The sequence below is a fragment of the Dendropsophus ebraccatus genome, chromosome 10, assembly GCF_027789765.1.
Source record: "Dendropsophus ebraccatus isolate aDenEbr1 chromosome 10, aDenEbr1.pat, whole genome shotgun sequence".
In the NCBI taxonomy this organism is placed as follows: Eukaryota; Metazoa; Chordata; class Amphibia; order Anura; family Hylidae; genus Dendropsophus; species Dendropsophus ebraccatus.
This window is the reverse complement of record NC_091463.1, coordinates 5438585-5453713: the sequence shown is the minus strand read 5'-3', so window position 1 is coordinate 5453713 and position 15129 is coordinate 5438585. Positions and strand designations below refer to the sequence as shown.

The window sequence follows — 15129 nt, the reverse complement described above, 5'->3', positions numbered from 1 at the left end:
CAGACCCCTGGTTACTATGCGTCACTGCAGACCCCCAGTTACTATACATCCCCTCACTGCAGACCCCCAGTTACTATACATCCCCTCACTGCAGACCCCCGGTTACTATGCTTCCCCTCACTGCAGACCCCCAGTTACTATACATCCCCTCACTGCAGACCCCCAGTTACTATGCATCCCCTCACTGCAGACCCCCGGTTACTATGCTTCCCCCTCACTGCAGACCCCCAGTTACTATACATCCCCTCACTGCAGACCCCCGGTTACTATACATCCCCCTCACTGCAGACCCCCGGTTACTATGTATCACTGCAGACCCCCGGTTACTATGTATCACTGCAGACCCCCAGTTACTATACATCCCCCTCACTGCAGACCCCCGGTTACTATGCATCCCCTCACTGCAGACCCCGGTTACTATGTATCACTGCAGACCCCGGTTACTATGCATCCCCCTCACTGCAGACCCCCAGTTACTATACATCCCCCTCACTGCAGACCCCCGGTTACTATACATCCCCCTCACTGCAGACCCCCAGTTACTATACATCCCCCTCACTGCAGACCCCCAGTTACTATACATCCCCCTCACTGCAGACCCCCGGTTACTATACATCCCCCTCACTGCAGACCCCTGGTTACTATGCGTCACTGCAGACCCCCAGTTACTATACATCCCCTCACTGCAGACCCCCAGTTACTATGCATCCCCTCACTGCAGACCCCGGTTACTATACATCCCCCTCACTGCAGACCCCGGTTACTATACATCCCCCTCACTGCAGACCCCTGGTTACTATGCGTCACTGCAGACCCCCAGTTACTATACATCCCCTCACTGCAGACCCCCAGTTACTATGCATCCCCTCACTGCAGACCCCCGGTTACTATACATCACTGCAGACCCTCGGTTACTATACATCCCCCTCACTGCAGACCCCCAGTTACTATACATCCCCCTCACTGCAGACCCCCAGTTACTATACATCCCCCTCACTGCAGACCCCTGGTTACTATGCGTCACTGCAGACCCCCGGTTACTATACATCCCCCTCACTGCAGACCCCCGGTTACTATACATCACTGCAGACCCTCGGTTACTATACATCCCCCTCACTGCAGACCCCCAGTTACTATACATCCCCCTCACTGCAGACCCCTGGTTACTATGCGTCACTGCAGACCCCCAGTTACTATACATCCCCCTCACTGCAGACCCCCGGTTACTATGTATCACTGCAGACCCCCGGTTACTATGCGTCGCTGCAGACCCCTGGTTACTATGCGTCACTGCAGACCCCCGGTTACTATACATCCTACATCCCCCTCACTGCAGACCCCCGGTTACTATGCATCACTGCAGACCCCCGGTTACTATGCGTCACTGCAGACCCCCGGTTACTATGCGTCACTGCAGACCCCCGGTTACTATGCGTCACTGCAGACCCCCGGTTACTATGCGTCACTGCAGACCCCCGGTTACTATGCGTCACTGCAGACCCCCGGTTACTATGCGTCACTGCAGACCCCCGGTTACTATGCGTCACTGCAGACCCCCGGTTACTATGCGTCACTGCAGACCCCCGGTTACTATGCGTCACTGCAGACCCCCGGTTACTATGCGTCACTGCAGACCCCTCAGGGGAGGTTACGGCGCTGCCTTATAGTTAGATCCTCTGTTGCCCATAACAACCAATCACAGCTCTGCTTTCTTTCTACCAGAGTAATGTGAGAAGTGAAAGCAGAGCTATGGTTGGTTGCCATGGGCAACAGAGGATCCAACTATAAGACACCGCCATAAATCTCCTCCTTGTTACTATGGGCCTCTCTCATTGGTTACACCGGTTACAATGGGTCTCTCTCATTGGTTACACCCGGTTACTATGGGACTCTCATTCGTTACACCCGGTTACCATGGGCCTCTCTCATTCGTTACACCCGGTTACCATGGGTCTCTCTCATTCGTTACACCCGGTTACCATGGGTCTCTCTCATTGGTTACACCCTGTTACTATGGGTCTCTCTCATTGGTTACACCCGGTTACTATGTATCTTCTCACGTCTACACGGTGGCGTCTATGGTTCCGTCCTCGCTCGTGTATCTTGTAGTTTCACACTGCAGACCTTGGTTTTATGACTCTGCGGTGCCGCCAGATATCTCCATGGTAACCGCGTTACTGAGCATCGTGGCTTAGTCTAGCACACACAGCAGAGACATATGTAGAGGCGGGTGGCGAGGGATCCGCAGCCCAAATACTGACTGTCCCCAGCTGGCGAGGAGCGCTGCGTGCTGTTACAGCCCGACGTCTAATGCGGGTGACAGGAGCTGACAACACGCGGACAGACATGGGCGACATTCATTATGTAATTGAGAGTCTCGTTCAGGATCCCTGGAAAGCTGAGTGACAACCCTGTGGCCATGTTGGGGATCACCCAGCTCGGGAAAGTTAGGTGGCCACTGACATGGCCCCCACTACAGCTCCCACAGTCACTCCTGAATGGAGACACTGGGAGAATAAGGCACTAGCCATGCAGCTGTTCAGGGTCCTAGGAAAGCTGGGTGACCACTGACATGGCCCCCACTACAGCTCCCACAGTCACTCCTGAATCTCCTGGATGGAGACACTGGGAGAATAAGGCACTAGCCATGCAGCTGTTCAGGATCCTAGGAAAGCTAAGTGACCACTGACATGGCCCCCACTACAGCTCCCACAGTCACTCCTGAATCTCCTGGATGGAGACACTGGGAGCATAAGGCACTAGCAATGCAGCTGTTCAGGATCCTAGGAAAGCTGGGTGACCACTGACATGGCCCCCACTACAGCTCCCACAGTCACTCCTGAATCTGCTGGATGGAGACACTGGGAGCATAAGGCACTAGCAATGCAGCTGTTCAGGATCCTAGGAAAGCTGGGTGACCACTGACATGGCCCCCACTACAGCTCCCACAGTCACTCCTGAATCTCCTGGATGGAGACACTGGGAGCATAAGGCACTAGCAATGCAGCTGTTCAGGATCCTAGGAAAGCTGGGTGACCACTGACATGGCCCCCACTACAGCTCCCACAGTCACTCCTGAATCTCCTGGATGGAGACACTGGGAGCATAAGGCACTAAACATGCAGCTGTTCAGGATCCTAGAAAAGCTGGGTGAAACTCACAGAGGAGCCATGATGATAACCATGGTGGTCATTCAGGTGCTTCACAAGCTATGACGGCAAAACCACAACTCCCAGCATGCCTACATAGCCTTCAGCTCTTAGGGCAGGGAAACATGTCTGTCCAGCTGTTGCAAAACTACAACTCCCACCATGCCTGGACACCCAAAGCTTTAGCTGTCCATGCATGATGAGAGTTGTAGTCTAGCCACAGTTAAAGAGACTAGGTTGCCTACGGCTGTGTTGGGACATGCTGGGAGTTGCTGGAGACCACTAGGTATATGAGCTATTATTGGTAGTGGGACGGGGGGGCTGGCTATAAATCTCCTTTGCACCCACGTGGGGCCCTCCGAGCGCTTATCGTCAGATACCTGCCTAATGATCCTGATGTGCGGATCAGCGGCACAGTGGCATGGGACTGAATGGCGCCCATTATGCGCAGGAGGTAATGCCGGCTTTGTCCATTCAGAGTGCAGAGCGAGCTGGGGCCTGTTCCCTCATCTGTGACCGAGGAATTCACAGGCCCCAAATCCCTCTCAGTGCCAGCAGCTCTGAATGGACGCGGCGTTGGCCGGGAGGAAGCAATACGGGCCTGTGGAGTGGGAATCTGCACCCTCATCTGCATACCAATGCCCAGCATGGCCGCCCCAGCCGCCAACTCTGTGATTTAGCCGCGTCCGAGCCAACATCTGGTGAGGAACTTAAAAGGCCGCCCAGGGTTTCAATGGCACGAGGATCAGCGGCGGGCACAGCTTCCCGAAAGCTGGAGGTGGCAGGGGGTGTGGGAATGCCAACCAGCTCACATTATGCGATTATATAACAGGTACTGGCAGCGGATGCACTGGGCAAGGAAAGATTTAAAGGGCCAGTAACCTAAAAATCTGCAGCTTATAACAGTGCTGGAGCGTAATAGGAGGCAGTAAAGCTGTGGAGATGTGTGATCGCGAGAATGATATGAGGACAGAGATGGGCATGAGGAATGCTGCAGAGCAATAATGGAGGGAGCATGGCCCCACAGCAATACAGAGTATTTCAGGAGTGTGATGATGATGATTATATGAGAGCTGGAGAAACACAGTGCCATGTGGGCTGCTGCAGAGTGATGGCAAAGGAAGCAGGGCCTCACAGCAGCACAGAGTATTCCAGAAAAGGAAAAGAAATCAGTTATATGATCAGTGATGAGTATGTAGATACAGGCACTGGGACCCTGTAGCCTCCCGCCTGCAGCCCCTCCATCGCAGTCACATGCTGCACTTGTGGTCTCCTGAGACGACGCAGCGACATCCGCTCGCTGATTACCGGCGTGGCTTTAATTAGACGGCCCCAGATTTAGCATCACTGCTCACGAGACGAGATTACAGGATGACAATCCCTCCCGGATTATCGCTTCTTACCCCTGTGTCTGGCGTCAATACACATCTCAGCAAGCAGAGATCCTAACCTACAGTGCTGCCGCCACACATCACAGTCTGTGAGACATGGAGGAAGCTGCGGTTACAGGATGACCACACACCAGAGCTGTGCATGTGCCTGCACTCCGCTTCCGCTCTATATACAGCAAACAATGCAGAGAAAGACTCTTCTCTATACATCCCCTGTATGTGCCTATAGCAGGGGAGACATGGTGTAAGCCCCCGGGATCGGTGCACCCTCCAGGCCCCCCCGGGATCGGTGCACCCTCCAAGCCCCCCGGGATCGGTGCACCCTCCAAGCCCCCAGGGATCGGTGCACCCTCCAAGCCCCCAGGGATCGGTGCACCCTCCAAGCCCCCCGGGATCGGTGCACCCTCCAAGCCCCCCGGGATCGGTGCACCCTCCAAGCCCCCAGGGATCGGTGCACCCTCCAAGCCCCCAGGGATCGGTGCACCCTCCAAGCCCCCAGGGATCGGTGCACCCTCCAAGCCCCCAGGGATCGGTGCACCCTCCAAGCCCCCAGGGATCGGTGCACCCTCCAAGCCCCCAGGGATCGGTGCACCCTCCAAGCCCCCCGGGATCGGTGCACCCTCCAAGCCCCCAGGGATCGGTGCACCCTCCAAGCCCCCAGGGATCGGTGCACCCTCCAAGCCCCCAGGGATCGGTGCACCCTCCAAGCCCCCAGGGATCGGTTCACCCTCCAAGCCCCCAGGGATCAGTGCAGGCCAGACCCACCAGGCTTCGGTCCCTTTAATGCAGGGATTGGGAACCTTCAGCCCCCCCAGCTGTTGGAAAACTACAATTCTCATCAAGCCCATCATTTCCAGCAGCTGGAGGGCCAAAGGAACTGAAAAAGTCCAGCTGAACTTTGCAGGGCATTGCTTCACACAACTTCTCTCCGTTTTCACAATCTCCGCTTGCTGTCAGTGCAACCAAACATTCCTTCCCCTGCAGCTTCCTAGGAAGCCTTCTCACAGCTGAGGGTCCGTCATCCAGTGTGGACAATCCTCTGTGCTGATACAATGTAACAAACTACAAGGCCTGAGATGGCAGGAGACCCCCAGCAGTGGGAATAGGATTATTTTCAGTCTCGGACAGCCAGCAGAGATCTTGAGTTTACGAGAAGGTTGCGGGACTTTCCTCCTCGCCGGTGGACCCCTGTGCGGTGAGATTACTGACAGGACGTCACCTGATCTCCCTGGAGTGAGCGGCTGGTGACGAGCAGGGAAAGTGCATCATCCACCGTGCCGCTTGCTCTGCTGGATAATTGATGGCGATAAATAATTAATAAGGAACAGGGGGCGTCCTGTGATGATCTGCCATAGACACCGCAGCTCCCCGGGGGGGGGGGGGGGGGAGGGGGAAGCATCTCACATCAGAGATCAGCTGAAGACCACCTACCACACGCAGGGACCCTCCCCCTCCCCCAGGGCTATCTGCTCCTGGAAAAGCTGGGTGACAACCAACATGGCAGCCAATACATCAGCTAGAGTTGCTTCCCCCCCAACTGTGTGCTGTGGAAAGGGTGCCCGCTCAGGATTCAGGGAAAGCTGGACCACTGCTGCTGTAATGTCGCCGTACCCTGATATTCTGAATAATAAGTGCTGAATAAAAACAATATGACTGCCAATACAGCCATCCCACACATCTTTCCCTGCCATGTCACACCCGCCCAGTTGTGCGGTGTTACATATTACTGTAAGATGAGTCTCAGAGTCCTGAAAGGCATATCTATAGAGTTACATGAGGTCTTATATCTCTACATAAAGTCTGGAGTCTAGGAAAGTTGTATGATGATCTGAGCAGCTACTGAAGCCATAGTGGTCATCACCCAGCTTTCCCAGCAACAGACAAACCAGACATGAGGATCCTTGTTCTGCCACAATCCCTGCATCATCCATCAGGGGGCGCTGCTCTCCACACTCTGCATATACAGATCACACAGACATTCACTATCTGTAGCTCCAACCTGCCGCTCTTCAACTACGACTCCCAGCATGCCCTGACAACCTGCAGAGAAAAGGAGAGGATCACTATGCATTCCCTGTATGTAGAGTGTAAGCTCCTGTGGTTTCATTGCCTGCTGCTGTGCTGTGGTATATGGTGGTGCTATATAACTAGGAGTTATTATCTCCTGGCCGGTTGGTGTATACTGGAGGCTGGTGCTATATATATATATAGACCTGACAGCCGCCGCAGCTGCTGGGAAGCCTCATGTCACAGAGAAGGTCCCTATGAGCGGACCCCGCCTGACATCTGCTCCAGAAGGACCCCACTGTCCCGACTGCCCCTCTCTGCTGGCTGCTGGTGAATTGCACTGGCAGCAAGGAGAGCCGATCCCTAAGGGTGACAGCCATGGGTGCCGGCGCAGTCATGTGGGCAGCGCACAATCCGTGTGATTATATGACGGCGCAGGGAACAATGGAGTCTCAGATGTGATCTTCATCAGCCTCTTCTGCTGAATTAAGAGGTTATGTAACTACAGGGCGGGTCACATGCTGCGTCTCCAGCAGAACGGCCGCTATTCATGGACTGACCACCACAGATAGGGATCGGGGGAGGGGGCACCACCAGCGCTATCATTTACATAACCCTGCGGTAAGCACTTTTTACTGGCACCAGGAGGCAGCAGCACCCGGCCATACTGCCAGATAACTTGCCACACACTGCGAGATGGGACCAGGAGCCGCAACAATCCAGTACATCACCCACCCCGGTACAATCTGCTGCATTCCTCCTGTACAATCCCGGTGCAACGTCCAATCCAGTGCATCACCCACCCTGGTACAATCTGCTGGATTCCTCCTGTACAATCCCGGTGCAACGTCCAATCCAGTGCATCACCCACCCTGGTACAATCCGGTGCATCCCCCCTGTACAATCCAATCTATGTTCCCATACAATGTAATCAGACCATGTGTACATTGCATCCTCTCCACTGCACCTCCGGGGATCACATCCCTGATCCAGTAACCTCTGTGGTTCGGTTTGTCCCCCCGTCCACCAGTCACGACTCAACAAAAACAAGTAGAATGATGAACTCACTTTTTCTACATCGGCTTTGGTGACGTTGATGTCGGCATCCATCCTCTCGAAGTATTGCTGTGCCCGCTCCGCCTCCTTACAGTCCCGCTCAAATCTTCTTTTACTCTAAAAAGGGGAAAATAACAAAAAATAAGTAAAATACCCAAAAACATTCAGCCATGCTGCTAGCTCAGGGGCAGGGCTTATTTAATACTGTCAGACCCTTCCCCCACAAGCTCAGGGGCAGGGCTTATCTAATTCTAGCTCAGGGGCAGGGCTTATCTAATTCTAGCTCAGGGACAGGGCTTATCTAATTCTAGCTCAGGGGCAGGGCTTATCTAATTCTAGCTCAGGGACAGGGCTTATCTAATTCTAGCTCAGGGGCAGGGCTTATCTAATTCTAGCTCAGGGGCAGGGCTAATTAATTCTAGCTCAGGGGCAGGGCTTATCTAATTCTAGCTCAGGGGCAGGGCTTATCTAATTCTAGCTCAGGGGCAGGGCTTATCTAATTCTAGCTCAGGGGCAGGGCTTATCTAATTCTAGCTCAGGGGCAGGGCTTATCTAATTCTAGCTCAGGGGCAGGGCTTATCTAATTCTAGCTCAGGGGCAGGGCTTATCTAATTCTAGCTCAGGGGCAGGGCTTATCTAATTCTAGCTCAGGGGCAGGGCTTATCTAATTCTAGCTCAGGGGCAGGGCTTATCTAATTCTAGCTCAGGGGCAGGGCTTATCTAATTCTAGCTCAGGGGCAGGGCTTATCTAATTCTAGCTCAGGGGCAGGGCTTATCTAAAAGTAAGGTCCCTCCCCCTTCTTGCTCAGGGGCAGGGCTAATACTGCCAGATCCCTCCCCTCTAGTTCAGGGGCAGGGCTAATTTAATACTGCCAGATCCCTCCCCCTTCTAGCTCAGGCGAAGGACTTAACTAATACTGCCAGATCACCTCCCTACTTTAGCTCAGGTGCAGGGCTTATCTAATACTGTCAGACCTCTCCCCCCATAGCTCAGGGGCAGGGGGGATGATGCTGCCAGACCCCTCTAGCTTAGGAGCAGGGCTTATCTAATACTTTCAGACCCCTCCCCCCCTAGCTGGGGGCTTATCTAATGCTGTCAGACCACTCCACCCCTAGCTCAGGGGCAGGGCTTATCTAATACTGTCAGACCCCTCCCTCTTTTAGCTAATGGGCAGGGCTTACCTAATACTGTCAGGCTCCTCCCCCCTCTATCTCAGGGGCGGAGCGTGACACATCCACTACCTCCAACAGAAAACAAATGAAGAATCGGGGCTGCATCTATCACCATAGCTGCTTCTTGATTGCCCAGCTTTCCCAGGCTCCTGAAAATCTGCTGTACAGACATATTTTGCTGAACAATGTCAGAAAGCTGTGAGAGCTGTGATGGCGGCCATACTATGGGGCACCCAGCTTTCTAAGGGACATACAAGACAAAATGATGACTCACTGCTGTATTAGTCACTGGGGAGAGGGGGAGCATGAGATACAAGAGAAATAAATATGGGGGGGGTTGGGGAGGGGATTAGTCAGAGCAGGAAATGGTTTTAAGAGGAAGCATGCGGTCAGCTAAGGACTGATGCTGGGAGTCCTGCTCGGCTTGTCGGGGAGGTTCCGCTTCACTGTGTCATGAGATCACCTCCGAGCACGTGTCCCCATTGTGGAGCAGAAGTCAAGCACAGACTGCTGGAAACTTTGACCCAAACACTGTTCCCCAACCTATGCCTCTCCAGCTGTTAGAGAACTACAACTCCCAGCATGCCCTGACAGCTGGCATGTTGGGAATTTTAGCTTTGCATCACCTAGAGCAGGGATGGGGGAACCTTCATCCCTCCAGCTGTTGCAAAACTACAACACCCATCATTTAAGTGAAGCTTTGGCTGTCCAGGCATGATGGGAGTAGCAGTTTTGCAACAGCTAGAGGGCTAGAGGGTTCCCAATCGAGGTTGCAGGTTTGGGGCGGAGAGCTGATCAGACCAGATGCAGTCAGTGATGCCGTGTCTGAGACTGCAGGACACCTTGCTGACAGTGTCCTTGTGTTTGCAGGTCTGAGCAGAAATATGCAGCTGATCCAGAAATATGAGACTCTGCTGGTTCAGGTTTATGCTGCAGCGTGTGTGTATCCAGAGCAAGGGGTCACAGTGCGGATCCTCCTCAGCCAACCTCCATACACCCCAATAGGTGAACATGGCACAGATCCGTAGTAAAACCAGATCAGATCCTAATGATGGAGTATACGCTGCAAAGGATCCCACAACAACGTGGCCGGTGGACGGTGTCTCCCTCTGCCGGGGGTCATGTGACCGCGTCCTCTATACTCACCGACTCCAGCTGCTTCCAGCAGGTCTCGATGTGCTGCTGCGCCTTACGACCTTCATGGAAGTTCTGTCAGAGGAAAGAGAAAAAGGTTACAGGGAGGTAAGACCAGGATGAGGGCAAGAGCAAAACCCCCAACACCAGGAGAGCCGACCCAGGCATCAAAGGGGCCACCGAGAGCCCAATACCACTGCACATATTGCGGCAGAGCCATAGAGAACACTGCTGAGTGACTGATGAGAGCAAACCCCATCAATCAATCTATATTAATAATATATATATACATACATTTTATATACAGTAGTTCCAATGGACCTTACAACAATCAATGAACACTGGTCTCCGCTTTGCAGAGTTAATTTACCATAATGTAACCGGTCCAATTCAAGTAATTAATTAGCTTTTTAACAGATAACAATTACACCACAACAAAGCTAAAGTTTAAATATCACAATTTTATTACAATTAAAATTCACATTAAAAAATCTTTTTTAGTGCCAACGGAATCCAGTAGAAAGTGACAGCCAAGACACCTCGATCTTACAAAATGTTGGAATATACCACTATATTGTGTAAACATCAGAAAAAATTAATGAATGTAACCATGCAGTGTATCCACATAGCCTCGCAGGATTACTAAATGCACTATCCAACTAATCCCACAATTATATGAAATGAATATACAAGATGCTTACCCATCGTGTGTCTGGCGCCAATAACCCCGACGCACGTTTCGCGTACAGGTCGCTTTATCAAGGGGCCCCTTGATAAAGCGACCTGTACGCGAAACGTGCGTCGGGGTTATTGGCGCCAGACACACGATTGGTAAGCATCTTCTATATTCATTTCATATAATTGTGGGATTAGTTGGATAGTGCATTTAGTAATCCTGCGAGGCTATGTGGATACACTGCATGGTTACATTCATTAATTTTTTCTGATGTTTACACAATATAGTGGTATATTCCAACATTTTGTAAGATCGAGGTGTCTTGGCTGTCACTTTCTACTGGATTCCGTTGGCACTAAAAAAGATTTTTTAATGTGAATTTTAATTGTAATAAAATTGTGATATTTAAACTTTAGCTTTGTTGTGGTGTAATATATATACATAGATATACACACACACACACGGCAGAACATGGCTCAGCACTAACCTATAGTCTATATAGCTGCATAACAGGAGAAACTCCAGAGCTGCACTCACTATTCTGCTGGTGGGGTCACTGTGTACATACATTACATTACTGATCCTGAGTTACATCCTGTAATATACACCAGGGCTGCACTCACTATTCTGCTGGTGGGGTCACTGTGTACATACATTACTGATCCTGAGTTACATCCTGTCTTATACTCCAGAGCTGCACTCACTATTCTTCAGAGTCATGGCTGGCTCCCCCTGGTGCTGCGCTCTGGGGATATGCTGCAGTGTAGGTTCGGGGCAGGAGGCAACGTTCCGGTTCTGTTCTACATCGTCGCACATCGGGGACACATTGAGGCCCAGTAAATCTTTGGGGTAATTGATCCAATATGAGGAGAGGTCACAACCAGCACAGTGAGATCTCTGGCCGCACTCAAATCACCCAGCTGTCCCAGGATCCTGCAGAGCAGCGCTACACACAGGCAGCATCAGTGGACGCCTACAGAACAGGTGAATACAAGCTATTACTCTCTGGTATCAGCCATGTCAGGCTGGGGGGGGGGTGACTGTAGGGCAGGTATATACAATCTATTACTCTCTGGTATCAGCCATGTCAGGCTGGGGGGGGGGGGGGGGGGAGGTGAATGTAGGACAGGTATATACACTCACCGGCCACTTTATTAGGTACACCATGCTAGTAACGGGTTGGACCCCCTTTTGCCTTCAGAACTGCCTCAATTCTTGGTGGCATAGATACAACAAGGTGCTGGAAGCTTCCTCAGAGATTTTGGTCCATATTGACATGATGGCATCACACAGTTGCCGCAGATTTGTCGGCTGCACATCCATGATGCCAATCTCCCGTTCCACCACATCCCAAAGATGCTCTATTGGATTGAGATCTGGTGACTGTGGAGGCCATTGGAGTACAGTGACCTCATTGTCATGTTCAAGAAACCAGTCTGAGATGATTCTAGCTTTATGACATGGCGCATTATCCTGCTGAAAGTAGCCATCAGATGTTGGGTCCATTGTGGTCATAAAGGGATGGACATGGTCAGCAACAATACTCAGGTAGGCTGTGGCGTTGTAACCATGCTCAATTGGTACCAAGGGGCCCAAAGAGTGCCAAGAAAATATTCCCCACACCATGACACCACCACCACCAGCCTGAACCGTTGATACAAGGCAGGATGGATCCATGCTTTCATGTTGTTGACGCCAAATTCTGACCCTACCATCCGAATGTCGCAGCAGAAATCGAGACTCATCAGACCAGGCAACGTTTTTCCAATCTTCTACTGTCCAATTTCGATGAGCTTGTGCAAATTGTAGCCTCAGTTTCCTGTTCTTAGCTGAGCGGAGTGGCCCCCGGTGTGGTCTTCTGCTGCTGTAGCCCATCTGCCTCAGAGTTGGCCGTACTGTGCGTTCAGAGATGCTCTTCTGCCTACCTTGGCTGTAACGGTTGGCTATTTGAGTCACTGTTGCCTTTCTATCAGCTGGAACCAGTCTGCCCATTCTCCTCTGACCTCTGGCATCAACAAGGCATTTCCGCCCACAGAACGGCCGCTCACTGGATGTTTTTTCTTTTTCGGACCATTCTCTGTAAACCCTAGAGATGGTTGTGCGTGAAAATCCCAGTAGATCAGCAGTTTCTGAAATACTCAGACCAGCCCTTCTGGCACCAACAACCATGCCACGTTCAAAGGCCTCAAATCACCTTTCTTCCCCATACTGATGCTCGGTTTGAACTGCAGGAGATTGTCTTGACCATGTCTACATGCCTAAATGCACTGAGTTGCCGCCATGTGATTGGCTGATTAGAAATTAAGTGGTAACGTGCAGTTGGACAGGTGTACCTAATAAAGTGGCCGGTGAGTGTACAATCTATTACTCTCTGGTATCAGCCATGTCAGGCTGGGGGGGGGGGGGGGGGGGGGAGGTGACTGTAGGACAGGTATATCCAATCTATTACTCTCTCGTATCAGCCATGTCAGGCTGGGGGGGGGGAGGTGACTGTAGGACAGGTATATACAATCTATTACTCTCTGGTATCAGTCATGTCAGGCTGGGGGAGGGAGGTGACTGTAGGACAGGTATATACAATCTATTACTCCCTGGTATCAGTCATGTCAGGCTGGGGGAGGGAGGTGACTGTAGGACAGGTATATACAAGCTATTACTCTCTGGTATCAGCCATGTCAGGCTGGGGGGGGGAGGTGACTGTAGGACAGGTATATACACTATTACTCTCTGGTATCAGCCATGTCAGGCTGGGGGGGGGGGAGGTGACTGTAGGACAGGTATATACAATCTATTACTCTCTGGTATCAGCCATGTCAGGCTGGGGGGGGGGGGGGGGGGGGTGTAGGTCAGGTATATACAATCTATTACTCTCTGGTATCAGCCATGTCAGGCTGGGGGAGGGAGGTGACTGTAGGACAGGTATATACAAGCTATTACTCTCTGGTATCAGCCATGTCAGGCTGGGGGGGGGGGAGGTATATACAAGCTATTACTCCCCGTATCAGCCATGCCAGCCGGGGGGTGGGGGGGTGACTGTAGGACAGGTATATACAATCTATTACTCTCTGGTATCAGCCATGTCAGGCTGGGGGGGGGGGGGGTGTGACTGTAGGACAGGTATATACAATCTATTACTCTCTGGTATCAGCCATGTCAGGTTGGGCTATAGCCTATGAGTGTGAGTGAGAGTGAGGATCCAGTGTACAGGATATGGGGGGGGGGCACTGTAGTAACCCTCAGCTGTGGTAGATCAGGCTCCATAAAAGGCTGTGCAGCAGTGCGGAGCTGGCAGGGATACAGCACAGCGTTCAGACGCAACAGATGGGGGGGGGGGGGGGGGGTCTCTATATATGAGTGTACAGTGCAGGGTGGGCTCACCAGGTCCCCTATAGCACAGATGATGCCACTATACATTATAGACTTCAATTCTTCACAATCTTACTGTCAGTGAACGGAAAATCATCCTCATCTACTCTGCTGTACAGCTGGGGGGTTGTTACAGTGTATATAGCTATATACAACGTATGGAGACTGCAGAGCATTGTCTACACTATGTACAATGTATCAGTCTGGAGACCGCAGAGCATTGTCTGTATATACAGCTATATACAATGTATATACACAGTGTGGAGTTAGTGTAGGGACCCGTGTGAACCAGGAGACTGGCACGTGGTACATGGGGCAATATAGTTTGATCAAATTATATACCAAGATCCGGGTGTTGGTTTTTAAAAATAGCCTAGCGGCATAAGTGTCAGCCATAGGTGGGATGTGCAGCCGCTCCTTTCTCTCCATGTCGCATATACAGTGTATCAGTCTGGAGACCGCAGAGCATTGTCTGTATATACAGCTATATGCAATGTATCAGCCTGGAGACCGCAGAGCATTGTCTGTATATACAGCTATATACAATGTATGGAGACCGCAGAGCATTGTCTGTATATACAGCTATATACAATGTATGGAGACCGCAGAGCATTGTCTGTATATACAGCTATATACAATGTATGGAGACCGCAGAGCATTGTCTGTATATACAGCTATATACAATGTATGGAAACCGCAGAGCATTGTCTGTATATACAGCTATATACAATGTATGGAGACCGCAGAGCATTGTCTGTATATACAGCTATATACAATGTATGGAGACCACAGAGCATTGTCTGTATATACAGCTATATACAATGTATATAGACCACAAAGCATTGTCTGTATATACAGCTATATACAATGTATATAGACCGCAGAGCATTGTCTGTATATACAGCTATATACAATGTATATAGACCGCAGAGCATTGTCTGTAAACACAGCTATATACAATGTATCAGTCTGGAGACTGCAGAGCATTGTCTGTATATACAGCTATATACAATGTATGGAGACCGCAGAGCATTGTCTGTATATACAGCTATATACAATGTATAGTGACCGCAGAGCATTGTCTGTATATACAGCTATATACAATGTATAGTGACCGCAGAGCATTGTCTGTATACACAGCTATATACCATGTATCAGTCTGGAGGCTGCATAGCAT

The 15129-nt window shown here is 51.2% G+C and overlaps 1 protein-coding gene across 12 annotated transcripts in view; it reads right to left on the bottom strand.

The window, feature by feature from the left end:
• The window catches only part of FNBP1 (formin binding protein 1), an 88480-nt gene that overhangs the window by 42212 nt on the left and 31139 nt on the right, over nucleotides 1-15129 (bottom strand). For all 12 annotated transcript variants that reach the window (XM_069943668.1, XM_069943667.1, XM_069943669.1 and 9 more), the window contains exons 5-6: nucleotides 9923-9985; nucleotides 7616-7720 (exon numbers count right to left, since the gene is read on the bottom strand). In XM_069943668.1, coding sequence (XP_069799769.1) covers nucleotides 7616-7720; nucleotides 9923-9985 — 168 coding nt within the window. The remainder of the gene's footprint in view (nucleotides 1-7615; nucleotides 7721-9922; nucleotides 9986-15129) is intronic.